This window comes from Columba livia, chromosome 15, assembly GCF_036013475.1.
Source record: "Columba livia isolate bColLiv1 breed racing homer chromosome 15, bColLiv1.pat.W.v2, whole genome shotgun sequence".
NCBI lineage: Eukaryota > Metazoa > Chordata > Aves > Columbiformes > Columbidae > Columba > Columba livia.
The window spans coordinates 347,040-374,145 of NC_088616.1; the positions used below are offsets into that span (position 1 = coordinate 347,040).

Here is a 27,106-nt window from a genome sequence, read left to right on the forward strand (position 1 = left end):
TCCTGCCTGAATTCCTCAGCTCCTTCTGCGAAGGTATTACTCATCTAAACAGATAATTATATTATAGGTTTACCCCTTTTTAATAAAAGAGAAATTAAATCCACTGGCTTCAGCATAAGGCTTTGAAGATGGGAGTTCTGTTCTGAATTTGTTCAGAAGGGGCAGATGACTTGTAACCAGCTTTTAAAGCAATTCAATAATCCCTGCTTATCTTTTACTCTGCTGCAGTGTTAAGGTCTATGACATCAAATTGAACTTTTTGCTGCATGTAATCCACAAAGACCCCATCAGAATTTCGTATAAAACCTGGCTTTGTTTATACACACAATAGTTAGATAGCCAAAGAACAGCTTTAATGTTTCTTAAGCCTTTGCAAAAACACAGCCATTTTTCAGTCAACTTGAAAGTCATTATTTCAGTCGAATTCAAGTATTTCCTGCACATCTCACTGGGTTTGCACTAGCAGTAGAGGCAGCAGCACAAGCAGAAAGCGTTGGCACTTCCAGTAGAAAACCAGAAGGGTGGTGCTGCATAGATCTCAAAGGTCATGCTATACAGAGAACTTAACGTATTGATACGGTAACAAACTACAGGCAGTTTAACCTTGACTGCAGTATGAAACTCGTTATTTTATGCTGTGTTACTGGATGGTTGTTTCTGGTGTGAAAAAATGAGAGAGGCCTTCTGGTGAATTTTCCAAGCCTGGACAGATGTATTTTGCATACCAGTTAGCACAGGAGGTACATTTGCATAAAAGATTTGCAGCAGAAAAATACATTTTGAAATTCTCATTTTATCAACTTCAGATTCTACATCTCCATAGCTCTCCAGAATAACATGAAGCTGGAACTGCACCTGATGTAAATGTCTTCTCATCCCAGTTGCTCTCAGAGAGAACTCATGACGTGAAAATGTCACTGGAATACATGCCTAGTAGTCATTGGCAGCATGTTCCCTCCCTTCTGAGCACCTACAGGACATAGAATTCTGTTCATCTTCCTGGTTATGGAAATCTGTACGTTCAGGGAGCAATAAGAACAGTGCAATTCCTTGAAATAGTCATAAAGCGCATATGACTTTTTGAAAGGGTGGTGGAGAGACATTAGGACAAGTCTTGCCCATCTTTTATTCTTTCATCCTTTTTTTTTTTTTTTTAAGAAATTCTTGAATCACTAGAAGAAGCAAACAAAAGTTTATATATGTGTCACACAGGGTCAGACTAGATTGCTTAAGTTGGACATCCAGAGGTCCTTTCCAACCTCAACCACTCCCTCAGCCTTTCCTCACACGGGAGATGCTCCACTCCCTTCAGCACCTTGGTGGCTGCGCTGGACTCTCTGCAGCAGTTCCCTGTCCTGCTGGAACTGAGGGGCCACAACTGGACACAAGATTCCAGGTGTGGTCTCCCCAGGGCAGAGCAGAGGGGCAGGAGAACCTCTCTGACCCACTGACCACCCCCTTCTAACCCACCCCAGGTACCATTGGCTTCCTGGCCACAAGGGCCCAGTGCTGGCTCATGGTCACCCTGCTGTCCCCAGGACCCCCAGGTCCCTTTCCCCTACGCTGCTCTATAACAGGTCGTTCCCCAGCTTATACTGGAACCAGAGGACAGGTCCAGCACGAGCTCAGCACAGTGTTTGCTGAGTTGCTGTCGTGCAGGAGCTGCATACAACAGATGATTCCCCCAACTGTGAATATGCAGCATCCACACTGAGGAACTCCAACCCAAGTTAATTACCTTCATTCTCCCAGTTAAGACAAAAGAGGTGCCAATGTATTTCAGGCTTGTACATCCTATGAAATATTTCATTTGCTATATAGGTTTTCATGTAGAACAAAGCAAGTTTGCCCCTATAGAGACGTGGTCCCTACAAACAGAGGACTTCTGTTTTCTCTGAATAAAACAGATTCAATGCCACTTTTTAGATAAGAAAACCATTTTTTTTTTTTTCTGCAAAACCAACCTTGCACTGATAACAATTGTGAAGTCCAACAACTGATGATTTAATATTCTATTCCTCTTTTTCTAGCAATTACAAGTTGCTTGAAAATTAAATTACAATTAATACTTCTCCCCAGTAAGGCAGTCTGACATGATGTGCAAACGCTTACACTGCCCTGTAAGTTGGTTGTTCCGAGAAGAGATGGGCTGGCAGCATGAAAATAATTAAATGCCAATAAACAATTGGCCTCTTTTATGAAAAACAGACACAAACACAAACTGTTCCACTGCTTATACTAACCAACAAATGTTGAGATGTTGAGATGACTAAACACAGCAATGAGGCTGCAGGGTGGGTTTACTGACTTCCATAAACTTAATTTAACAAGTGTTCAGAACTAGAGTTCTTATTTCTCTGATGATTCTTCATCTGCATTGAGCTTCTCTCTTTGGAGCCACATCAAGGCCGACTTTGCTGTGCCATCTCCGCTCTGCTGGGAAAAGCAAAGGAAGGTGGCCCAGACAAAGCCACAGAGCCCAGAGTAAGCTGTTCGCAGGTGAACGGGCACCAAAAGGAAGTTGGACAGCTGCGATGGAAGGAGAGAGAGCCCAGTTAGTGCTCCAGGTATGGTCTGGTCTGCCACCTACACACCCAGCACCTCCACGGACCTTTCACTGGCTTCCATACACCAGGAACGCATCGCATCAGAGTTTATGAGGAAGAAAGGCTCGCTGAGCTACCCTAAAACTCACCTGCACAAAAGGCCAGTACATCAGTCCCGTCTGAAATGAAAATGAACCATTTGTTATTCTTACGGGCTTGAACGACAAAGATTCATCTTTTCTTACCACATTTAGCAAAGGCTAAAACATATTTGAGTGAAGTTAATAAAAACTGTTCAAATGTAAGTCAAGTTGCTTAACTTACAGGCTGCACTATTAAACTTCTAATCATTGTCATGAGCCGCTCTGCTAGGAGTTTCTCAAATGCATTATTCTAACCCGTTTTAAATACAAAACTCTAAGCGCAGTTAAGCTTTCATAGTAACCTGACATCAGATACATAACCACATTTACCAGATGGGTGAAAAAAATGTTTAAATATGTGAACATTTGTTCAAGTCATGAATGAAAAATACCACTGAACACTATTTATTTCACACTTGCAATGCTCCTTCCAGTTACTCATACATGTAAGGCCTTTTTGCAAAAAATAATGGATAATTTACTCATAGAACATAAGGTCAATAGAAACCTTATCTTTTGAAAGGATATAGTCGGCACTGTTTTCAGAATCTTCCTCCTTAGGAATAAAAATAATCCTTTTCTATCCTACCTATATAGTTCCACAGTGTGAAGAAAAAATCTACATTACATCAGCTTCTCCATTATATTTTTTCTGCTAATCTATATTTCTTCTTGCGCCTGAGAAATCTTTACAGTTCTTAATTTGCTCAGCTCTGACATAGCACAGATTTCTTTTCCTGTAGATGTAGAAATGCAAACCAAAACCAGCTATTTTTACCAAAGTCTTCTTAAAAGAGGGAATTGTGTTTCTGAAAGTGAGAAGACTGTCACCGAAAAGTACAGGCTGAAAATTACTCCTAAAAAAGATATCTCTGTAACTAACGGTTTTAACAGGTTTTCACAAAAGTGCTGTCAACAGTATTGCTACCTAAACAGTTGTGTATGGGTACTTCTTTAGATAAAATATAGTACAGTCTTAATCAGGGTTGTGCTGCAGGGTTCTCATTCAAACAGAGACAGGTGTTCTGTACATAAACATTGTACATTTTTAAACGGCATCATTCCACCCATCTGGCAGCAGTGCCTGCTGCAGCCTGCCCTGACTTCAAATGACTGCTGGTACTTCAGCTTCCTACACATAACCAAATAACGAAGTAAGAGAAAGGCTGTTGGAGGAAGGAATATTTCGAATATTTCATCCAAATTGCTTGCCTCACCTTATAGGTATTCCAAAATTTCTTTCTACAGTCTGCAAAGATGTCCTCTTTCTTCTGAAGGATGCTCATACCTAGTGGCAAAATATTTACAACAGTCAGAAAAACTGCAAAGATTAAATGTTCGCTTTTTTGAAAGATCTCCACAGCTCTTCTCAAAATATAGCTTTGAAAGAAAAGCTGGTATCATTACAATGTTTAAATACCATTCTGGCTACCTAATAGTGCTCCATCATCTCTCCTCACCATTTCCTGGGCTCTCTCAGGGTTGGCACCGCAGATCAGCTGAATACCCAGTACAGATGGTGTATCACATCTGCTCCATGGCCATGGAATACTGTTACCAGTGCTCAGGCAGTGGAAATCATCTGGTCAAAGTACCTGTTACATCCATGAGATACACAGAATAAGACATTCTGCACATTGCTGAATTGCCAGAAGTGGCTCGGATCCTTGAAGGAGTTCAGGTGCCTACAGACCAGACAGTGGAAAGGGGCACCTATTTTTTCTTTCTTTTTTTAAATTTTGGCCATAATCAACATATTATTTTTTTACCTTCCCAAATATTGACATCAAAGCCAAACTCTAGAATTGACATCAGAACCGTTTCAAAACCTACTTGTTTAACTCTCCCCATACAGCATTCCAAAATTTTACACAAATTTTTGTTGATCTGAACTCCTTTTGATTCTAGGAATACACAACCTCACAACAGGCTCCCACCATTACACTCAAGATCAAAAGAAAAGTGGTATGACATATTAGTCACATGCAAACTGGAAATAAATTAACTGAATTAATTTCCATCCCATGAAATATCGTTTCAAGGGTTCAAAATAATAAACCTTTAAATGGTGTTTCATGTGATGAAAATCCTCAGGTGTCAAATTAAGACTACATCTTTCTAAGAGACGCACAGCTCTTCAAAGATCACCCACCTCAATTGGAAGATGTGACCGACATTAAGCAAAAGTACCAGACAAATGCTTTAATGAATCAATCTAAAATCAAAAGTGCATAAGCAGAGGCCCAAAGTTGCTTGGGCCAACTGAGGTATCTTTCTAGACATTTACACTCCATGAGGTTACCACCATCTCTCAGCAGATACATTATTTTGCTATTACACCATACTGCAACTCAGTTTAGGGATTTTTACTGTCCCTTTTGTGGTCCTTCAAATCCTTCTGGTGCTTGGGCAACTCTCTTACAGTCTGACACAGGCAGATAGGGGTTTGAGAGTAAATATCTGACGTTTGACTTCTTCCTTTGCTTCATTTCTCTGTAATCACCAACTAAATGATTTCCCTGTCAGGGTCACAAAACGCGCATCTCCCGAGGCCAGGCAGAGTGCCCACCTTGCTCTTCTTCACAGGAAGTCTAAATTAAATGAGAGCTTTGTTTCACACTAGTCGTACCTATTATTTTTCTTATTCCCCCATGCTTATTTTTGAAATAGATACCAGTTTTCTCTAAAGTATCTTCTTATTCATCAGCCTATATACTAATAGCAGTATGCTGTATTTCTACATATCCACACAGCAGAGGACGGTACAGTTTATTTGCTGAACTATTTCCTGACACGTGCAGCGGTTTGTGTTTCGGCAACGAGACAGCTGATGTTGAGAACAGAGCAGAGCAATTCCAGCAGACACGACCGGTACAATCATCGGAAGGTGCTTTGAATACGCGCAACTAACGACCAGCCCCGGGCCCGCCGAGGCAGCGCTGCGGATGTGTCCGAGCCCGGTGCCGGTGGCGCCGGGGGGGCTCCCCAGAGCACCCCGAGTCCGCGGGCCGCCCAGCCCCGCACCGGCGTGCTCCGGCTGCGGGAGGCGGCTCTGGGCGAGCCCGGCGCGGGGATCACGCAACCGCCCCATCCCATTTGGGGTGAAAAGCTCCGCTTTCGGTGCGCGCTCTCAGGACTGCACCCAGCTTGCGTGCGCCGGGGTTCCCCGATCGCCGTCACGGCGATGGCGGTGCCCGCACTCACCCGTGTAGAAGCCGAAGACGGCGGCGGGGGCGCCGAGCAGCTGGTCGCAGAGCACCTTGCCGAGCACGGCGGCCGGGCGGCGGCCCGGCAGCGCCCGCTCCAGCGCCCGCAGCCAGAGGTAGCTGAAGTTGCCGTGGAAGCCGAGGGCCAGCAGCGCCACCCGCCGCGTCTGCGCCCAGTTGGGCGGCTGCCCCCCCCGCCGCCGCCGCCACAGCTGCTGCGCCGCGTCCCCCGCCGTGAAGAGCCCCCCGTAGAGCAGCACGTTGCAGAGCCAGGGGAAGCGGCGCACCCCAGCGCGGAGCAGCGCCCCGGCCATTGCCCGCCGCCTCTTCCGCCTCCTCCTCGCGGGCCCGCCCGCCGCCGCGCCGGTCCCCCCGCCCCTCAGGGCTGCACCTGCCGAGGGGTCATCTCCGCCCGGCCTGTCGCTGCCCGGGGAGGCCGACACCCCCGGCCGGCCCTGTGCTCGGCCTCCCCGCGGCCGCGCCGGTCTCCGGGAGCGCTGGGCACCCGGGCTTCGGTTCGAGTGACTGTGAGTTCACTGGGAGGAAGGAGGTCACTGTGTCTCCTGGGCGTTGGTCTAGATGCACCGTGCAGTATTGCTGCAACAATTAAGTGAAGGCTGGGCACTGTTTGCTTATTATTTTTTTAATTATTTCCTTGTTGCTTGCTTATATGAGCAGCTGAGCACCTTACGGCTTTTTCTTTTTGATTTTGCTGTTGTTTTGCAGCCGATGTACGCCTGCAGTTCCTGGAGTTCACACTCTGCTATTGTGACAATTCAAGGAGAAAGCTGGCAGCGATGTATGTTTATTCAAGGGACTTGTGTACACAGCTCTGTACACACAGACCCATTCCCACAAAGCGGATGTGAGATTACAGCTGTGGATCTTGCGTGCTGCCTTGGCCATGGAGCGCGTCTGGGAGCTTCCCCTTGGTCCTGGCAATGGGCCCAGACTGGACCTAGGGAACCATAGGAGGTAGTAGTTCAGTCTGTGTCCTCGTAGTAACTGGAATTAACGTGTTTGAAACTATTGTGAAATCTTGCAGGAATTGCTATAAATAGGGATGGATGGCTTGTAGATTGAAATATATTTTAATCACAAAGTAGTGATAGAGGGAAATAACTAACACTTTAAGGGTGCCTAGCTTAGAGCTTTATGTAATCAATTATGCTGAGAAAAAACAGAACCTCATTGAATGCCAAGATAAGAAATTTTGCAGCACCTAGGTGTAAACTTGAGGAGACGAGATAATGAAGATTTACAGCAAAAAGGGGGGAACCTGTCTGATTTCAATCGACTTGGCAGCTAGGGTTCCAGTCAATTCAACATAATGAGTAAAAGGTTCGCTGTGACGAAGCTGAAGGAGCCTTCATCCAAAGACCCCTTCTCAAGATGGCACTGCACAGGCACAGCAGGGCGGGTCAAGGAGGAGACTATGGAAATGGTTACCTGGGACTCATCTTAATAAGAAGTGGGGAAAGGTTATGAATATGTATAGGTGTTCCTGGGGTCATTATGAATATGTAACACCTTACTGTATTTAAACACAGCTCTTACTGTTAGAAGGTGCGCATGAATGGTGGAATGATCCCCTTTGCGACCGACGTCAAATAAACATACCTGCTTTATAACCTTGCGAGTTGTAAAGTTTTATGACTTTATAGGTTGTAGAGTTGTTTCCGCGCATCAGTAGAGCAAGCTGCCCGGCACTTGAGAGGCGCTGTGTTGTGTCCGTGAGCTATCCTTGCCAGCTTGTCATCCAAACGCATAGACACGGCCGTGGGAGAAACAGAACATCAGTGATCTGTGCAAGTTGTGCTCTAAAATAACATAAATGGAAAAAAAAAAAAAAAAGTACCGCGAAATAGCTCCTGCTTGAAAGAACAGAAATAAAGCTCTGCAAAACAGGGTTTGGCTGTCTGGGGACTGCCTGTCCAAAGGGTTTTGGTGCCACTGGAACAAGCCCGTGTATACCGAGCTGACAAACCCCGGGGAGGCAGCAGAAAGGCCTGTGAAGGCCGGAGCCGGGTACTGGGCTGCACGACCTGCAGCTGCGGGGATTCGAACCCAGGCCAAGCCACCGCGGCGCAGCCCTCACTCCCCCCGGACGAGTCGGTGGCGGCCGAGGCCGCCCTCACTGCGCAGGCGGCAGGGCCTGTCATCACCCGTGTCGTTCTCCAGGACTGTTCCACCAGCTGGAGCGGGGGGGCGGGAAGCGGCAGCGGGCTGCGCGCCCCCCAGCCCTTGCCGTCACGGCGCGCGGCTCCGCTGCCCCGATCCCTCCCCGCCCGCCTGCCGCGGTGGTCTAGGCCGCGCCGCGGGGCGGGCCCGCCGCCGTTCCCTAGGTGAGCGCGTGCCCCGCCCTTCCCGCCGCCGCCTCGTCAGGGCTGCCAGCGTGGAGCAGCTGGGGCGGAAGTGCTGGCGGGGGGCGGTGCGCACCGGGAGCCCGCTGGTCATGGACGTCTCGCTGGAGAAGGTCTGCGGGGCGCGCTGGGGCGGGGGCGGCCTGGGGCACCTGCGGGCGGAGGCGGGGTGGGCCGGGCCCTGAAGAGCGAGCAGGCCCTGGGGGTCACGGTGGAGCAGCGGCCTGGGCTCAGGTGAGGGGGCCGGGGCTCCAGCCCGCTGGGCGGGCTTGTGCCGCCGCGTCTGAGTCGGCTTCACCTCACGAAGCCCCGAGTAAGCGGCTGCGCCCCCTCCCGCGCCCCGTCTGGCGGGGCTCGGCGACGCTGTGAGCGCCGGCTGCTTCTGGAAAAAGTCTGAACAACTCTCAGGAAATGTTTTAGGAATGGGTTGGTTGGTTTGTTTTCTTAAAAAGAAGATGGAGCTTGTTTCCTGGGAATGTTAGCAGGGTAGTAGACAAAATACTTTACCGTCTTTTTGGGTTTTATACTGAAAGTGTTTGCGGCCCTGTGTTTGCTCTCTTCTGTCCAGTGTACTGTACAAAGCATATATTAATTGTGTAATATCTTAAGTGACGAAACGTATTTTACCTCTGTCGGTGTCAGTCAGAATCTGGTGGGTGAGTTTGTGCCGCTGTTCGCGGCACCTGCTGTGCTGCCGGTCACCTGACCTGCGGGTGCGCGTGGAGTAATGGCTGCTCGCGCGTCCGTTACTGCGTGCCTCCCAGGACACGGTGCATTGGAAGTAATTTATACGTCACGCGTTTAGGAGACACTAATACATGCCTCCCTTCGCATCATCTACCAAACACAGTATGCTCAGTTTTATGTAGTGTTTGGAGTTGGCCAGAGAAGCTGGAATGGGATGTGCTCTAGTAAAATGAATAGTAAGGAAATCCAGGAGGTGTCTTTCTAATGTGGTAAATGAGTTGGTAGCAAGATGGTTTGATATGTTCCAATTCACGTGAAGAATACTGAGAGTATTTGGTTGCCTTCAAAAACTTAAGTTCTTTACTAGTGCTGACAAAAGTTACAGTGACTGCTGCTTGCTCTGAAAAGTTTTAATTATTTAAGTACAACTTAATGGAATACACTGGTTTGGAATGTTGTCCTTTACCAGCTGGACTCGAGCAGAATAATGGTACGATACGCCCTTATTTAAAGAAGTCACGTTAGTACAGGGCAAGTGATTGTCCTGTAATACTGACAAAGTCCGTGTAAACTTTGACTCGATCATCATAAGAAGCAATAAAAATACTGTGTAAGAATTAAATACCTAGATTTCTTAATACAATAAAAGTCTATGTTTTTGTTATTGATATTCTTGATATAAGGAACGGTCTATAATGGTGAGGGTCCTATGAAAACTTGCCTGCCTGGTTTTTTTTCAATATATACAAATAAATAGATGTGTCTAAAGAGTTTTCTGTTTTACTTCCTCTCGTTTCTCATGGCTTTTTTGGCCACGTATGATAAAAACTGTAGTCCTCTGTATAATAATATACCATGACACAATTGATGTATTTTAGTCACTAAAAAGTTAGTGTCCTCCTGAAATAGTTTTTGGTTAAGGCAGTGCAATCGGCACTTTATTTAGCCTTGAGCATGATCTATAATAAGTCTTCTCCCTAAATAAATTTGAAGTTCATCCAAGTTGAGGTGTTTATCCTCAGAGAATGTGCATCCACTTACCTTGTGCTTATTTAAGCATTATCATAATATATCTGAGAGTGTCTATTATTTTACCTCTGGATTCTCTCTTCCTCAATTATTTATACATGTAGTTTATTGAAATGTACTTTTAAACTTGTATTAATATTAACCAGAATTTTGTGGTTTTCATGATGAAAAAGGCATTTTGGTGGAATCAGCTAATTAGCTGTAGTGCACGGTGATATTGAATGACTGCAGCCCTTAGGTTCTTGCAAATGGAAAAAAACACTTTTTAGCAGTAACTTCTTGAGCATTGGGAACATCGGTATAATATCATGAGGAAAACCATTGTAGAATCTGACACGCAGATGTGCACGTGAACGGTCTTATAGCTTGTTCTTGCAAATTATCTTTATCAAGACCAATGTTTTGGGTTTTATAATGTATGAATATTGTGTGTCTCAAGTGGTATAATTAGAATGAATTTTATCTGAAATCCAGAAGGCTTTTTTGGGGTGAACTTCAAATTTAAGTTCTTGTGTAAACCTGTGTTAAATTTTACAAGTCTGGCAAACAGATCTGTGATTTTTTGTTTGTTTGTTTGTTTTAATCTCTCCTCTCCGTCTATATTTTGATAGACATGACCAAACTGCTGAAGGATTTTAACATTTTAAGTTTCAAATTAGGTGACTTTGTCGAGGTAAAATAGGGCGAATTCTTTCCTTGTAAGTACTTGCTGTCTCTAAAGCAGTGTTTTCCCTAACCTTGACAAAACTGGTTTGGTTTCTTGCTCAGCCTGTGCCTTTTGTCTTTTATTACTGCATTGAATACCACAACTTCCTGGTAACTTGGTGGAACAGTTGGATTCAACAGCCGACCTGTGTGTGAATCCTGTTGTGTGTTGGGGAAGTGTTAAAGATTAAAAGCAAATACCAGTCACAAAGTGGCTACTTTTCGCTTGTTATCTAAAACTTTTCAGAGCCTGAAGAATAAACACAGTATTCTTCTGGCTGAAGAATAATATTTTTTGTGATTAGCTTACTTTGAGAACAGTTTTTAGTTTTTGATGGTAAAGCTTTCTTCTAGGCAAATATAATAATGAAATACATTAAGAGCTACACCTGTGAGTTTTTTTGGGACGTTACACATCTGGTAACTCCTCTGGTCACTGTCACCAGAGTCACCTCCTGGGGTGCCAGGGGAGGGACTGAGGGCAGGAGCCAAGGCTGATTTAACATCTAATGCAGCTGTTTTAACCGCCTTGAACAGTGCGTTGTCCTCTGGTTCAGTTAAAGAACTGGTCCTCCAGTCTTTGTAAAAGCTGTTCAAGAGCATGAAAAAATATCCTGGTTGATACCGATTGGGCTTTTTACACACTTGTTCTCATTTACAGACTGAAGTGAAGCAACGTACTGCTTTATTACGGCATGTTATTAAAGTGTGTTCAGAACCCTTTATTGACTGGTCCATTGTTGCAACTTTGCCACACCTGTTTTTCTTGCTGATTTAAATAAGTAGACATTCTTCTTCTTCCCACCTTGCCTCTGTGCCTTTACTGATACGAGCAGAAGAGGAAGCACACATAAAATTCAGTATGCAGCACTAAAACCTTTGGTTTGGTTTTGATTTTTTCTTTCTCCCCATAATTCAAAGGAGAAAGTGGGTTGCTGCATGTCCAATTAGCAATTGGGGGGGGGAGGTTGAAGGAAAGAGATCCATTTTCCAATTAAACCCACATCAGAATTCAGAGACTTGCTGGATTTCATAGCCTTTTATGGAGTTTAGTGTAACTTTTTATGACTTTTTAAACTGTATTTTATGTATTTATTCTGACAGCTTATTGGCAGAAGGGTTTCATGTGCGTGTAATGACTAGTGAGACAGGCTGAGTCACAACATAAAGCAAATGCAGGTTTTGACGTCTCATGTAATTCTAGCAGGTGATTTTTGTGTTAGTAACAAACAAAATCTGCTCAGAGACCTGTTTTTTTTAATGCCTCTACACCTTGTGTCCTTATCTAAAATGTGTGATACTGAGGAAGGTTCAAGCAAATAACTGCCTTCCAGCCATCGATCATGTTTTATGGCAACCCGGATTAAAGTATGCAACATAGTCACAATCAGTAAATTACGTCTGGTCAATTAACTCCCTTAAAACCTTCCAGGAGCAAAATTGATTTCTTGAGTAAGATTTCTTTTCAGTGTTTCTTTGATGTGGTGCAACACTGGAGACTACTGAAAATGCGTGGAAATATTGCCAATTATCATATTTAGATTTTTCTTCTAGCTAGATATGTATACTCTATTCCGAGCATCAAATGCTTGCAGTGTATTTTTTAAAATCTGTGATGAGATCTTGAAATTTTCATATTTGTACTGCTTTTGCATGTAGTGCTTAATTACCTTGTGGACCTCATAACCAGTGGATGTTGTAGAAGCCAGAAGTGTAAAAAAGCATTTGTTGCGAAATGCTGGGAGTTCTTGTGGGAAAATATTACTGAATACTTGCCCTGTTCTTTTGTTCTTCCACTGAACATTTGTTACTGGCCACTTCTAAAGCAATGAAATGCAGAGAGCTGTCAATCTTGGTTTGACCCACTGGCACCACACCTGGCTACTGATTCTTTCAGCCACCTACCACTTGCTAGAATATGAGTTGAATCTCTAAATATTTTGGTAAAAATAGTCTTTGAACATGTGATAACTCAACTTATATATTTTTTTTCTTCTCTTCATCAGTCCTCCAGATGAAAATAGTGTAAGATGTAAATTAATCCCACTACCTTCTGTGATGACGTTTGCTTTTGTGTCTGAGCAAATGTCTTTAGCCAGTGTTGCACTGTTCCCATCAGCAGCGCTGGGAAGTGTGTCCGTGCCTTGAGGAGCACTCCCACTCCTTCTCAAATTTTGTAGCAGACAAGCTATTATATCCCTGCAGTGTGGAGAGTATAAGTTTAAATATTAAACTTGTTCGGGGTTGTTTTTTAACAACCACCACCCCTAGCACTTCCCAGCCTTAGCAGCAGTCCAAAGGGTTAAGTACCAGAGGTTTTGGTCTGCAGGCCCATATTTTGAAAAAGGGATGATGTTGGATTTGTGGAACCTGTGCTTACAGTGCATCTGGGAAGCAGAGGAAGGGAGAAGAGGCTGAAACAGGGTCAACTGAGCATCTTGGGGGCTTTTGTTCTTTAATGTGATGGGTCTTAGCTGTGGTGTTACCTTGTACCTCCATGAATAGGGCATATATATTTTTCAAATACCAACAGGTAAATCAGACCCTGCCAGCTCATACCTTTCTCATTCTCTGGAAGGCTCTAGATAGCTTCTAATCCTTTAGTGGATAAATGTTCCTGTCATTGTCACAAGCTGCTGCCAGGCTTCTTGGGTTAAGTGCACAAAAGAGGCATCTTAAAAGTAAAACCAGTTCTTTGGAAAATACTGCTTACTTGGCTTTACCATGTCACTGGGTCAGGGGAGCTAAGTTCAGTGATTGATTGATTGATTGATTTTAAGCCCTTCCATCCTGACAGGCTCATTAACAAGTATCTGTTGTTACTTGGTTTCAGCAGTGAAATTGGGATTTTTGACTGGTTTTGTGTAGCCAGAGGGCTGCACATCAGGCTGTTCTTAAACTGCCTGCTGCACGTCGGGTCTGCTCTTGGCTAGTTAAAGGGTATCTCTCCCATAAGTTAAGATTAAAAATTGGTTTAAATAGGAAATAAAATAATAAATATGTAATAAAGATAATAATGTAATGTTAAATAGAGAATAAATATAACAATAAATAGTAGGAAATATAAATAGGAAAACATAGATTTAGAAGAGTATTTGGATTAGGTGTCTTCTCATCTGTTTTCAAAACTGTTGTAAAAGTTTGTCAGGGAAACGCGAGTGGGGAGATAGGCAAACTGCCATTTGATTTCTGCCTTTGCTAGAGCAGTCTGAAACGACAATTTCTTGTGTTCGCTAGGTAAGAAATACTGGCTTTTTAAACCTCTTCTCAGAATTATCACTTCAACTAAGGGGCATTCAAATTCGTTAAACTGGCAATCTTAAAAAAAAAAAAAAAGTACTGTCAGTTCATGCAATTTTTCCCCCAAACTTGCATCAAAATGCTCAATGACCTAAAGCCTGCCTTGGTCAAATCTTTCCATGTTTAGCGTCCCAAACAACTTTTGTTTTCCTAGAAGTTGACTCTTGTGAGGATAGCATTGAACGTATCCACTGATTTCTGGGTTTTGTTGTTGTTTTTGTGATTTGTTTCGGTTTTCTGTTGTTGTGCTTTTTATTTTATACACACCCCGTTACTGTTATGGCAGAGAGGCCGGGTTTGGTTTGGTGAGGGATTTTTTGATGAGAACGGACTGGTGGGTCAGCTCAACTGAGGATGTGGTAATGGGGTTTTTTGGTGCAGAAACGTGAGTTCGCAGGTGAACTAAAAGGATAATTTCTAAATGAGATTTGCCACTGAAAGACTTCTCATTACATTTAGGTTATCAATCTGTAGAAAGATTAAGGTCTCTAGCAGGCTTTTGGTGATAATAGTTTATTTTGGACAGGACTGCATGTGAATTTTCACATTTAACAGAGTACTTGAGGTTTTATTGCTGGTGTAGAATGGTTATGAAAAAGAAAAAAATAGTTCAACTAAAGTGGCACATACTTAATTTTTAGCCAAAGTATTATAATGAGCACTTACCTGGAACACCTCCTGCTTCTCAGCTCCTTCTGATGCTCTTTCTTTCATTATTTATCAGACTCCAAAAGAGTTATCTAGAAATTAAATAGGATTTTGGGAAAGGTTCTGACTTCCATTGTCGAGGGGGGAAAAAAAAGTGGTTCCGTCAGCAACAAAATCCGCATCCCAATTGAGTTTTCTTTTGGGCTATTTTAGGTTAGCAGTATGTTTTCATTTTGTATATTTTGAATAACTTATTAAATGAGTACACACAGACTAATGAAAAGAATCTGCCTGATATATTAATCGTGTTGAGGATGTTGTGGGGACAGTAGTAAGATAAATTATTTTGGTCTTTTCTTAAAAGCTGTTATATTTTTCCCTGAAAGATGGTTGACCCTACTCTAGCAGAAATGGGAAAGAATCTCAATGAAGCAATGAAGATGCTGGAAGACAATCAAAGGTGTGTGCAAAGGATTATTAATGTCACTCTTGTTAAGCAGGAAAGAAATAATTTTCATAGCAGTATAATGTCCATTGTCACTTTGAAGCTTACACCTATATAAATTGCCATTGGTTCTCAATGATGAGATTTTTAAAACTAAATATATATTTTTTTATTCATGTTATGTAATATTCAGAGCAAGTCCAGCAAGTCTGTTTTTTCAGAGATGTTAGATATTTTTTTTCCTATTGCTGTGCAAGTAACTTTTAATTCGTGTGTATATATATATATATATATACATATATATATATATACATATATATATATATATATATATATATATACATATATATATATATATATATATATATATATATATATATATATGAGACTCATCTTAAGTTTGGCAATTTCTGTTAAAGAACTAAAAACCCCAAACTTAGCAACTCTTTGATAGAGTATGAGCTAGACTTTTTGTTGGTCTCTGATTTATTTATGAAACTGTTGTCAGTGAAATAGATTGCAAACATGTCAGTATGTATTTCTGCAAGTCAAAGTCAACCGCATATTTGATATTATAAAGCACAAACTAAATGCAATGTTTATTCTTGTGTTGTTAACTTAGAAAATTGGAGGAGGAAAATGAAAAGAAATATGCACGGAAGGATATTCCAGGACCACTCCAAGGCAGGTAGGCAAGAGCGATTTTTAGATAATGCTCTTTTCAGGATCTGTGAGATATGTGTAGCATGTTTGTTTTCCAGACAACTTCCGTATTAATGCAAACATGAACATTTACCAGGCCAGACATTATTTCAACTTTTTCCATGCTCACATAAGGGAGGGGAAGAAAAAAGATTATCATCCTGTTAACTATTTACACACACACAGCGGGAAAAAAAATAACTACTTGTGCTTGGTGACTGAAATTTTGAACTGTTGGACTTTAATGAAGTATTGGTGTATACAGCTGTGACTGAGACAAAGTAGATACAGATAAACTTGTGCTATAGATTTAAAGGTTCATTAAAACACCCAGATTAAAAAAACAAACAAACAAACAAACCTCCACCTTTTCAGCACAGCACACACTTTAAAAATTATATGGAGCTCTTCTGCATGAGGCAAATAAGATCATTGTACCTGAAAACTAAGATTGAAATTGCTCGTAGCATCTTTGGAAGAGGATCCTGCAGGAGCCAGAGCTCAGAAAATATTGCAAAATCTATTTGTCTTTTGTGTACATAATCTAAACTTGCTTTTGGGCAGAGACACTGAATTAGCTTCTTTAGGAATAAAAAGCAATTTCAGCTGTCAGAGGATAAGTTCTTACACCACTGTAAATTTTAGTTGGAATTATAAGAGTTGAGGTGTTGTGGGTCTTTTCCCATTTTACTGGATTAAAGTGCATCATATCAGGAGTCTACTGTAGCTTTTGTGTGCTGGAAACTAGTATTTGTAGGTAAGTGTTTAAGGGATGTGCTGAGTTTGTGAGCTGGAGCTGGCTGATGTGAAGATGTTTGGATCCTGAGCTGTCACCTTACTCTGCTGTGTAGCAATAAGCAGTTACATGTTGTCAAGTCAAACTTTTTATATTTCAGTAGATCTATTTTCCTGTGTGTCTGAGTTGATACCTACTGAAGTGTCCTACTATAATTAAGTAGGTTTTTGAATTAATTGGTTGATTCAGCAACCGTGAATGTGTTTTTCTGAGAGCAAGGAGCCACTTTTGTTTCTTTATTCAGCATTCTGTACAAGTGCAGCATTTTCTTCGTGTATTACCATGCAGTGTCCCAAATGGCCTTTTGCTCAGATGCTGGCACTTACCTTTTTTCCTTTTTGATGTGTTCTTTGTTATGTTTTTTCCCCTCCCCGCTGCACCAGTGGCCAGGATATGGTGAGCATCCTTCAGCTAGTTCAGAACCTCATGCATGGAGAGGAGGAAGAGGAAACTTCACAGGCCTACCGGTAAAGCCAATCTGATTGATTGTGTGTGGAAGATACCTGATTTTGTTATATTCTGATTATTATAGAACTTATACATTTAAGCATTTTAAAGTGTAAATATATTGTGCGAGCATGTAACTTTTTTAAAGGCAACTAACATTATATAGTGAACCAAAATAACACATTGCTCTTAAAATTATGAAGCTTTCTTCTTAAAATTATGCTTAATTATTCTTAGAATATTAAGCCTTTTTAAAATTATGAAGTTTTCAGTACTGATTACTAAACAGAATTATGTAAGGAAGTAGTTTTTTATTTGGCAGCTCATTTTGCTTTCTACTTTATGGAAGTTTTTTTCAAGTCCAAGTTCTTATAAAACTTAGAATACCAGTAATTTGCTTTACCATCTGTCCCTGTAGAGTTTAAAGAGGAAGAAAAAAGGGATAGAATTGGTTTCTGTGTTTCTGTAAAATTGAAATAGCACTAATCTGCAGAACATTATTGAAAACTAACATTTGAAAAATAGTTTAGTGATTTAAAAAAATTAAACAAAAACCCCTAACAAATAAAAAAACCCACAAACCAACAAACTAATGAAAACTATGCCTCTAAAGCTATTGATAAGTCTCCTGTGTTTCCTCTGCATGAGGAGGGACAGGTATGTGTTCAGTGCAGACTTGCAGCCCAAGTGCAGATAAGGTGCTTGGTTCCTACTTGTGTGAGGCTGTGAAAAGGGAGCTGAGGTGTTGTGAGCAGCCTGGCCAAGTGAAGCGCGAGTGCTTCTGTCTACACTGGCATTCGAGTATGTCAGACACTGCTGTAATTTACTGCTCTCTGCTAAATACTTAAAATTGCCTGACAACCAATTCTGCCCCTCTACAGTAAAAGCATACACACCTAAAGTGACTGTAATGTACATGACTTGTATTTAGCCGTGGTTTCTCTGTTCTGGCTTGCAGACTTCAAAATGTTGGTGAACAGGGACACATGGCTCTGCTGGGCCACAGTTTGGCTGCGTATATATCAGTGCTGGATAGGGAAAGGTTGCGAAAACTTACAACGAGGATCCTTTCGGATACTACACTCTGGCTCTGCAGGCTTTTCAGGTGAGTCACTGGGAATAGCTTATGTATGACTAGGTAGTGATAGTTGTTTAAAAATATGTGTGACTGGACTGAGGATGTCGACAAAAGAAGGTACTGTGCCACAAATTTTAAAATATTCTTTGAAAGTTCTCAAACATCACTTTTTGTTATTTTTAAAGAGACCTCTTGTTGAACAGCAGGAACTTATTAGTTACGTGGTTGCCATAAAATCCTTTTATAAGGGCTGTATGGTGGAGCTAAGGGCCAAAGTACAGTCACAGACATACAGTTGGTCAAACATTTAACTAAATTCTTGGTTCTTGAGGCATATTCTGCATTGCTGATGCTTGGGCTTACTTCATATTTTTAAAAGATGTTTTCAGTTAACTTCACCTTTGCTCTTCCTGGATCTTTTTTATTTTTCCAAGTATGGTAGGTGACAGTACTGAAATGTACAGTACAATGACATCTTTAATAAATGCCTGTTTCGTCATGTAGCGTAGATATCTTAAACTGTTCCATGAGAGAAGAATGGAAATCGGCTGTGTGGGGGTGCTGGAGTCAGGGGGGCTTCACTGATTAGAAATTCCTTTTTTCCTTCCTGAGGAAGAAAAACAACAAGAAAACTCCCAAACTTTCTCCCTCTCATGATGCTGTATCTTTCAGATAATCTTTCCAGTGCTACAGAGAAGATTTGGGTGTTTTTGTTTTGTTTTTTGTTTTAGCAGAGTGCAAGATGAAACAGTAAAAATGCAACTGAGGTTAACCCAAATTTAGTTGTTAGAGTTACGTAGAATTTTTCTTACCTTGATTGGCTCATCTCTATCAGAATAATTTTATAAATTCAATTATTATCCTTATCTGTGTTTGACTTAAAGATGTTGAAGCCTTGTGCGATGATGGAATTGCAGGTAATAAAGTTGCAGGTAATACAGCTGTTTTGACAAATGTACGCGTATATATAGAGTGTGTCGGTGATGTTTTTAAATGGCATGGCTAACAAAGAAATATCTCTGTGTTGAATTGAATGTTCAGTAACATTGTGATTTTGTGAGTATCTATTGGACTGTGGTCCCTGAGGTTTGGTGACCCAGGGGCAACAGCACTGAACAAATATGGTGCTCTCAGCTGCCTCGTGCTTCTTGACATTTCTGTGCTGTGAGCGACACCAGAGGAATTTCCCTTTGCCCAGGCTAGATCACAAAACCGTTGTGTGGAGGTGAAGTGAATGTTTGCATGTGGGTCATTCTGAAGTTTAATTCTGGAATACTATTTGTGCATCAGATAACCTGTGATAACATCTGAAAAAGTACATTTGTTGTTAAATGCTGCTCTTTAAATTGTGCAAGACCAGTGATTTGGGTGTTTCACAGAAATGCTAAAAGAAAAATCTGTCTGGCAAGTTGCTTAACAAATCGACAGACCTACAACTTCCACTGTTGCTGTTTCCTTGGCTGAAGGATTGCCCTCCGCGTGGAACACTCAGACCTTACCTCCTCTTTGGTTACTTTGCTCCTCTTTCTTGACTATAAGCATTGATGTGCTGATTTGAATTTGGGTAGAAAGGTGAAAAAAGTGGGGGAGGAGCAGACACCCATCCACCCCATGAGCCCCAAGAAAACATGCCTAATAAATCAGATTGCAGGCAAAATAACTATAAAATCATTAAAATATTCCTGGGGAAAAATATACTTATGTAACTCAGATATTTAAAACATCTGGAAAACTGTCTTGCAGTGTGCTGAATAGGTTTTACTAAATTGTGGTCTTGTTTTCAAATTCTTTAAAATACAAATTGTGTCAGTAATTTTGGGTATTGCAAAATATTTTGATTTGTCACTTCATAATAAAGTTTGCAGGTTTCTGCCCATTTACCATTTTTCGTGTGTCTCATTCAAATGTTACGAACTTTAACTTAGAGAATGTCAGGTTGCATTGTCTTTAAAATTAGCAGTACAGAATTTACATATGTATTAAACCCGAATGAAGCCTTTGGTGTGTTTCCTCCTTTCTCCACTCCGAGTAAGTAAGGTATTGAACTCTGTAATTAGGAACCCAGATGTTTTTTTCTTTCTTTATCTCTGAGTCTAAATGAAAATATGTATTAGGCTTCCCTCATTGTTAAGCTCTGCCTGGCTCCTCAAAGTTTCCTTCTACTCTATCCTGGGAAAATAGAAGGGTTTTTTATTTGTCTATCTGCTTTGTCGTCTTTTGAGCTCCTTCTGTGGTCAGTGTAATTTTAGTCACTGAACTGGCTGCTGGTTTTGGTGGTCATATTTACTCAGCTTTTCTTGCAGGTATGAAAATGGATCAGCATATTATCATGAGGATGACCGTGAAGGCCTCCTAAAAATCTGTCGACTTGTTATTCACACGCGCTACGAAGAATACGCAATAGAAGGATTTAATGTGCTGTATACTAAGCAGCCTGTCATATACATCAGTTCTGCAGCTAGAACAGGCCTGGGCCAAGCTCTCTGCAACCAGGTAAAGTGGATCTGTTGGGGCTTTAGCTGCAAGTAGAACTTACCTGGCTACGTATTGCCTGCTTGATATTTAGATTCAAACAATATATTCAGACTTTTCCTGCAAGAGGCTGGTATTGGCAGTACAGCGGTACACTACTGGCAGCAGTCCTGTCAGTTGGTTTGGGTCAGTGGAAGTTTCCCTTTCAATTCATGTGTCTGCCTGGAACTTCCACTGTTAGAAGTGAAGCTTCTTCCAGATTTTTCCCAACGCTCCTGTGTTCACTGAATACCTGTATCCCCAGGCAAGACGAGCAGGCGCTCTCTGCAGCTCTCATCTTTGCTTCATCAGCGTTCCTCATGAGCAGATTCCTTTCTTCCTTGTCTCTTCTTTGCCTTTCTATGGACATAATAGATTTTTATAGCTTATAAAATTATATATGTTTCTAAGGCTTAGCATGATGTGTCTGCCTGTTGAAACACAGAATGAAAAGGGGCATTTTGAAGAATGAGGAATGAGCTTTGCCATCAAAAATGTTGATTTTAGGAAAAGCATAACTTTGGTGATTTTGAAAAGTTAGTGATTTTTCCTCATGGTAGAAACAACAGCAATGTGACTGAACAGCAGCACAACAGAGTGGGAGAGGAAGCAAGTCTGAGGTGAAACCATACTTTGATGCCAGCCAAATATCTGCAAGCTAGTAATACAAAAATATTATCCAGTACATTGCTATTCCTTTATCAATTTTGATTTCCAACATAATTATAAAACATAGGCAAAGGAAGCAAAGTCCATGCTGGGAGTAACTTCAGTAGCTGTAGTCCCTATTCTATGATTCTCTATGTTTGAATTAAAACCATTTGCCTGGAAAAAATACTTTCAGGTTGCATTTACAGTCCGTGTTTCGCAGCAAAAATACAGTGGAAGGAAGAGAAATGTCCTTAATATTTCCAGTGAAAGGATCCTACATGCTAACTTTAAAACAAACAAACAAACAAACAAAACCAACAACAACAAAAACACCACACAAAGAAAAAAAACACAAGTGCTTGTATCTAAGTTGCATTATGCGTTACATAAACTGTTGATCATAGTGACAAAGACCCAAGCCCAAACATACTGGATTTCCAAGCACTGAGTTAATGCAAAATTTGTACTGCATCATGGCCCTGTACACTTATTTACAATGAACATTATAATTTTTTTAAGGAAAAACAGCGAGGGAGAAGTAGGCTGTGCTGATCCCGTTTCAAAAAGTCTTGTTTGCAATAGCAAGATTACCCCCACAACCCAGTGCTTTAAAGAAACTCGGTTCTTCCTAATTATGTTTAAAACTTGTTGGGTTTGCAAAGTATTTATTTCATGAATGTTTGTAGACTTGCATAAGCTAATTAAGGCTGTTACAGACTTTCGTTTTGCATACCTAACACTCCGTGCACTCATATTTTTTTAGACTTAACATGTGCTGATATTCAGAGTCAAGGTCTTAGGGCCTTTGTGTCTCAGGTCTTTGGCGAAGGCAGCAGAGGTGCTGCTAGCAGATTAAAAATGTAGACTGCAGAGAAATAAAAATGGTGTCATAGATGGAACTTGTCTTGGCCAAAATGCCTTTGAAAGTAGCTGATAAAAGTTCATTGGGGTGAGTTGGTGTCTTTGGTAACCAAGTGTTGTGTGTATTTATTGACCAAAACGTCTTGATACAAGAAATACTGGTAAGAATCAGTATTTTGGGAGCCTTTTGCTTCTGAGTACAGAGAAGGTCCTGCCAGTAACAGTGGTAACTTATCTTTGGTGTATAACGTAACCCGGCCACATTAGGTGATCACTGAACTTAAAAGTGATAGCGTGTTATCTTAGATTTTGAGAAGTAGTGTATGTGGTAGAGCAGACAATTGGAACTGAGTGATCAGACATTAATTCAGTTTCTGTTCAATGAAAGGATAAAACCAAACTAGTCTGTAACTGTAGTTCTCTTAATTTACTGAACCGTCTGTTCGCTGATGGGTATGATCAACTAGATTTCACTTGTCTAGTGATCTTCCAATTTAAAGAGTAAAATGTAAGAGACCTTGATTCCCCAGGCCCCCTTCATCGTTCTACTTCTGTGCCTGCTGGAAATGAGTATGTCTCACTTGTTGAACTTCCATCCTTTTTATTACAGCTGGGGTTACCCCTTTCTTGCATGTGCCGTGTGCCTTGTAACACTATGTTTGGATCTCAGCATCAAATGGTAAGTTTGTCTTCCTTGAGAGCTCTGGTTTTTTTAATCTGCGTTAAATGAATGTCAAGTATGTTGTTAGGAAAAGCTTATTAATGTACTTATTTCTTCAGCCTCTGTCTTTGGTGTTACAGCTGTACAAATCATAGATTGATATCTAAAAAGCCAGCGGTTTATATCTTTGTCTTGTCATTTGCAAGATACTTTTAGTGGCATGTAGTAAGGTGCTTTTTAATCCAAGATTTCTAAATTAGGTGTAGTCAGATGTACGTTTACAAACTACCTAATGTATTTGTGTTGTATTTTTCACAAATGCTTTATCTGACCTTCAGGTTATTTTACCTTTGAGAAGAAGAAACTGCAGGCCACAGAGACAGAACTTTGGAGCGCTGTCCATTTTCGTATTGTTTGACAATTCCGTATTGTTTGACAAAAATATTTATAAATGCGTATCTTTTTCTTATTGATAATAGGATGTTGCTTTGTTGGACAGATTAATTAAAGATGATGTTGAGTCTGGAAAACTGCCTTTGTTGCTTGTGGCCAATGCTGGTGAGTACTGTGGACAAACAACAACAAAAAGCCTCACACTACTTCATGAATATATAGGAAAACCAAATTAAGAATATATTTTCTTAACCAGCTTAGTAGTTGCGTGTCAAAAAATGTCGGGAAATATCTTAATGACCACACAATAAATATTTGTATAGAGGGGTTTTTATTTAACTGACTTAAGTTGGATTGTACTGCTGCCGTTCTGCTTATGTCAGTTGATGTATTAATAGGACTAGAACTTACTTGAATGAGTGCAAATCCCTTGTTGAAAATCACTTTCGTATTAACACGTGAGAATTTTTTAATGGATGTGGCATCAACTTTAGCTTTAAAAATCATATTCTTCTTCTAGTTAATTAAACAAAGCTGCTCACTGTTTAAAGTACAAATGAAGGTGGTAACTATTACTTGCTTTGCACTTGGAAAAACATCCGAGATGTTAATTTTGGTTTAGTTTCCTTTAGTTGAGGTCGTACTTGGAACATATCAAAAATGTCTTCTGCAATTCTTATCTGAGGCTGTTGGGTCTTTGAGTGCCTAGGACATCTAAATTTCTTAGTGTTTTTAACATATGTTGACAAGCCAAACAAATAGCTTTATTTTTTGTCTAGAATTCTGATTACTCCTAAGTCATGATGAACCAGATACAAATATTGTGTAGTGGGCTTTTTTTAAACATCCTCCTTTTGACAACAGTACAAGAGGTCCTTTTATGTCGAGCCCCATTTTGTGTGCTTACCCTTTATGATCGGTTGGGTTTTTTTTCCTTCTCAACAAAGGGACCCCAGGTGCTGGACACACAGATAAACTTGGCCGGCTGAAGGAACTTTGTGAGCAGTATAATATGTGGCTCCATGTAGAAGGGTATGAAACTTGACATTTATTTTGCATAACTATATTCATTAAAAAGCCTGTCTAATGGACAGCGTGTAATTTTATAGCTAACAAGCTGGTAGGGGCCATGGGACTATGTTTATTTTTGCCATATTAAGCATGTTATATGGTTATAATCTTGTCGTTATATGAGATACAGATCGTTGTACATACAGAGGAATAATTAATTGGAGTAGTTATTTCAGCATACGTTAGTGGTTACTTTTACTCAAATCTTATCTGCCCTTGCTTTGAAGAGCTTGGAATCCAAATGAAAAGGCCTTATAGGACAAGTCAGGGGAGCCAGTATACACTGATTATTGAGAATGAAATGAGTGTGGAAGAGATGACACTTTAATGAAGGTTGTCAGGAAGACTGCTGCAAGTGCAGGGTGCAGCATAACTGGGAGGAGGATTAAACCACGAGGAAAAGAAATTCCAAGCATTAGGCAATGTTCATGAAGACTTAATTGCTCTAAGGTTATTTTATTGAGCCCTGGACTCTGTTTCTCCTGGTATTTCATTATATAGTGCTATATTTGCAACTTAGTTATTTTTGATACCAAACTGATGCTGAATTATGGGGTAGTACTTTAGGGGATGATTTCCCCAGAGGTTGGACTGAAGCATTTTTAGATTGAAATGGATTTGGGGTTTTCAAGCTTGGAATACTAAGCAGCAACAACTACTGCACCAGTAATGAAAAATGTACAAACAAAAGTAACCTCCCTTTACACATCAACATGAAGTATTTAAACTGAAGGTTAAAATGCTGCCTCTTAATACATATTTAATATGTGCTAAAACTGCTTTATTTTTCTAGTGTGAATTTGGCAACTTTGGCTCTGGGTTATGTCTCCTCTTCTGTACTGGTATGTTTTACTCTATCTGGAAATGCAGCAACGTGCCCTATATTTTAAGGTCATGATCTAATCAAAATATGTATGGCTTATATTCCACTTATTGTAATAAACTTCAGGCTGCTACGAAGTGTGACAGCATGACCCTGACTCTGGGTTCCTGGCTGGGTCTGCCGGCTGTTCCTGCAGTGACGCTCTACAGACACGAGGATCCATCTTTGGTACGTTGAACTTCTCAGGCGTTTTTCTTGAAGATCTTGAGACTTCACTTTTAATTATGTCATAGTGTCTTGTTCATAAAAATCTGTCAAGGTTTAAAGCAAGGCCGCAATAAACCGTGGCAGCATCTAAATTATAATTTGCAAAAGCTCCCCTATTTAAGCCGTGACACATCCCATAAGCTGGCAAAAATGGAATAATTGAAGGGAGGTTAATAGCAGTTTGTTTTTGGGTTTTCCTCCGTAGTCCTTAGCAGCGGGGCTGACGTCGAGTCAGGCCGTGGAGAAGCTCCGCGCACTGCCGCTGTGGCTCTCTTTGCAGTACCTGGGCCATGACGGGATTGTGGAGAGGATAAAACACGCCTCACAACTGGTGAGCACGTTGTTCACGGACACTTTGCCGCTTTGAGTGGGGGTTTGAGACTGTTCCTGAGAATCCCCACCTCCTGATTGAACAGTCAGAGTCTCCAAGCAGACACAAGGTTCAGATTGCAAGGGTAGTACAAGCGGTATCCCAGTGCCTGTTAGAGGACACCATTGTATTTAGGAATGTTTTTATAATAATTGTTAATACACCTCTCTGATTATTGTAATGCATTGTAGAGGAAGCAACTAAAAATACTGTAGTTGTCGACAGTATAGGATATTGGTTCATGTCGTCTTACAGACAAACTATGAAGGCAGAGTAGAGTGTTTGCGGGAGGGATGTGCTTTTAATATCAGCCTATAAATTTTATTAGTTTTTAAAATTATAAATACTTCATTCTTTCCAAACAGTAAACTAAAATGATAATTTTTTTTTGTACAATGGGAAGTGCACTGTTTCTGAAGTTGTGTCCTTACCCCAGTAAAACTGACAGTCCAGTATAACATGTTTAAAAAATGCATTGTTTATGTACAGAACATTTTTCCTTAAAGGTACAGCACTTCCTGCAAGAAGGGCAGAATGGCAGGTTGCTGTAGTGGTTAATGAAGAAGCTGTTGGCACAAAAGACAGGAGTGACAAAGTGTTAGTCATTAAGATTTTTGTGGCATCTAAGATTGATCTTAGCTTTTATAACAGTCTATTAATAGTCTTAAAGCACAGTCTTTTCTAATGAAAATAATTTAGGAAAGCTATCATAACCGGTTGCTATGGTAGCTTTGCAAAAGTTAACTGTTCTGCTACACAGTGTGCTTTAGTTACAACGGAGTTGTAATATATCTGGAACTTTCTCAACAAAGGCACTAAGACTTTATTTTGATGGAAATCACTTTGTAGTCAACATTTTACTAAAAGCAGAAAATCTTTTTCCGTTATTTTCTAAACTTACAAATAAGAACTGAATGAATTTCCTGACATCTCGTAGGGTTTTGTTCAGAAATAGAAACTACAGTAATGACTATTTCATGTTTATCAGAATAATTTTCACCCTCTGAAACTGTGTGTGTCTTCCTTTTGTTTCCCTTCTAGAGCCAAAGGTTGCTGGAAAACTTGAAAAACCTGGATTTCATTAAAACTTCGGTATAGTTTATATTTAAGTTGGTTGTATATCTTAGTATTTGCTTGTTAAATGATAAGAATAACTTTGATTTTAAAAGTTATTTTAAAATATTACTTAAATCATAACCATTGTTATGAAGGTGCCTGGTATCTTTCTAGTTAAGTTCTGGCATTCAAGGAAATTACATGGCTTGGTTGTGTGTGACCTCTTGGTTGTATTTGTTCTGTTGCTGTGTGTTCGTGTACTCAGTGGAGCTGACAGAGCAACATCCAGAAATTGATTCAATTCCATTTAAATTATGGATTTCTTCAGCAATACCAGTGAAACGAGT

The 27,106-nt window shown here is 40.8% G+C and overlaps 2 protein-coding genes and 1 long non-coding RNA gene across 4 annotated transcripts in view; 2 read left to right on the forward strand and 1 right to left on the reverse strand.

The window, feature by feature from the left end:
• Nucleotides 1-688: 688 nt before the first annotated feature.
• MPV17L (MPV17 mitochondrial inner membrane protein like) lies at nucleotides 689-6,209 on the reverse strand. Its single transcript, XM_065030419.1, has 4 exons — nucleotides 5,894-6,209; nucleotides 3,907-3,977; nucleotides 2,696-2,725; nucleotides 689-2,529 (listed from the first exon to the last, which is right to left on the reverse strand). The coding sequence occupies exons 1-4, from the start codon at nucleotides 6,207-6,209 to the stop codon at nucleotides 2,350-2,352; spliced, it is 597 nt and encodes a 198-aa protein (XP_064886491.1). The 3' UTR covers nucleotides 689-2,349.
• Nucleotides 6,210-6,273: 64 nt separating this feature from the next.
• LOC110362174 (uncharacterized) lies at nucleotides 6,274-7,530 on the forward strand. Its single transcript, XR_002419273.2, has 2 exons — nucleotides 6,274-6,422; nucleotides 6,622-7,530. It is a non-coding gene; the product is annotated as an uncharacterized LOC110362174 (long non-coding RNA).
• Nucleotides 7,531-8,017: 487 nt separating this feature from the next.
• PDXDC1 (pyridoxal dependent decarboxylase domain containing 1) overlaps nucleotides 8,018-27,106 on the forward strand; it is a 30,362-nt gene continuing 11,273 nt past the window's right edge. The window contains exons 1-13 of one of the 2 annotated variants that reach the window (XM_065030396.1): nucleotides 8,018-8,371; nucleotides 15,014-15,087; nucleotides 15,695-15,760; nucleotides 16,954-17,037; nucleotides 17,976-18,122; nucleotides 20,399-20,588; nucleotides 22,729-22,797; nucleotides 23,259-23,337; nucleotides 24,120-24,204; nucleotides 25,037-25,085; nucleotides 25,193-25,294; nucleotides 25,539-25,664; nucleotides 26,745-26,795. In XM_065030396.1, the coding sequence (XP_064886468.1) occupies nucleotides 8,351-8,371; nucleotides 15,014-15,087; nucleotides 15,695-15,760; nucleotides 16,954-17,037; nucleotides 17,976-18,122; nucleotides 20,399-20,588; nucleotides 22,729-22,797; nucleotides 23,259-23,337; nucleotides 24,120-24,204; nucleotides 25,037-25,085; nucleotides 25,193-25,294; nucleotides 25,539-25,664; nucleotides 26,745-26,795 (1,143 nt within the window). In that variant the 5' untranslated portion in view covers nucleotides 8,018-8,350. Of the gene's footprint in view, nucleotides 8,372-14,991; nucleotides 15,088-15,694; nucleotides 15,761-16,953; nucleotides 17,038-17,975; nucleotides 18,123-20,398; nucleotides 20,589-22,728; nucleotides 22,798-23,258; nucleotides 23,338-24,119; nucleotides 24,205-25,036; nucleotides 25,086-25,192; nucleotides 25,295-25,538; nucleotides 25,665-26,744; nucleotides 26,796-27,106 lie in introns of both variants that reach the window. The other variant, XM_065030397.1, reaches the window with a different exon arrangement.

What these genes read in the sequence shown, in the direction of transcription:
- MPV17L (XM_065030419.1), bottom strand. Translation starts at nt 6,209, where the DNA reads ATGGCCGGGGCGCTGCTCCGCGCTGGGGTGCGCCGCTTCCCCTGGCTC. An exon ending in CGTCTTCGGCTTCTACACGG is followed by an intron (nt 3,978 to 5,893) that starts GTGAGTGCGGGC and finishes TTTTGCCACTAG; the next exon opens with GTATGAGCATCCTTCAGAAG. An exon ending in AATTTTGGAATACCTATAAG is followed by an intron (nt 2,726 to 3,906) that starts GTGAGGCAAGCA and finishes TTTTCATTTCAG; the next exon opens with ACGGGACTGATGTACTGGCC.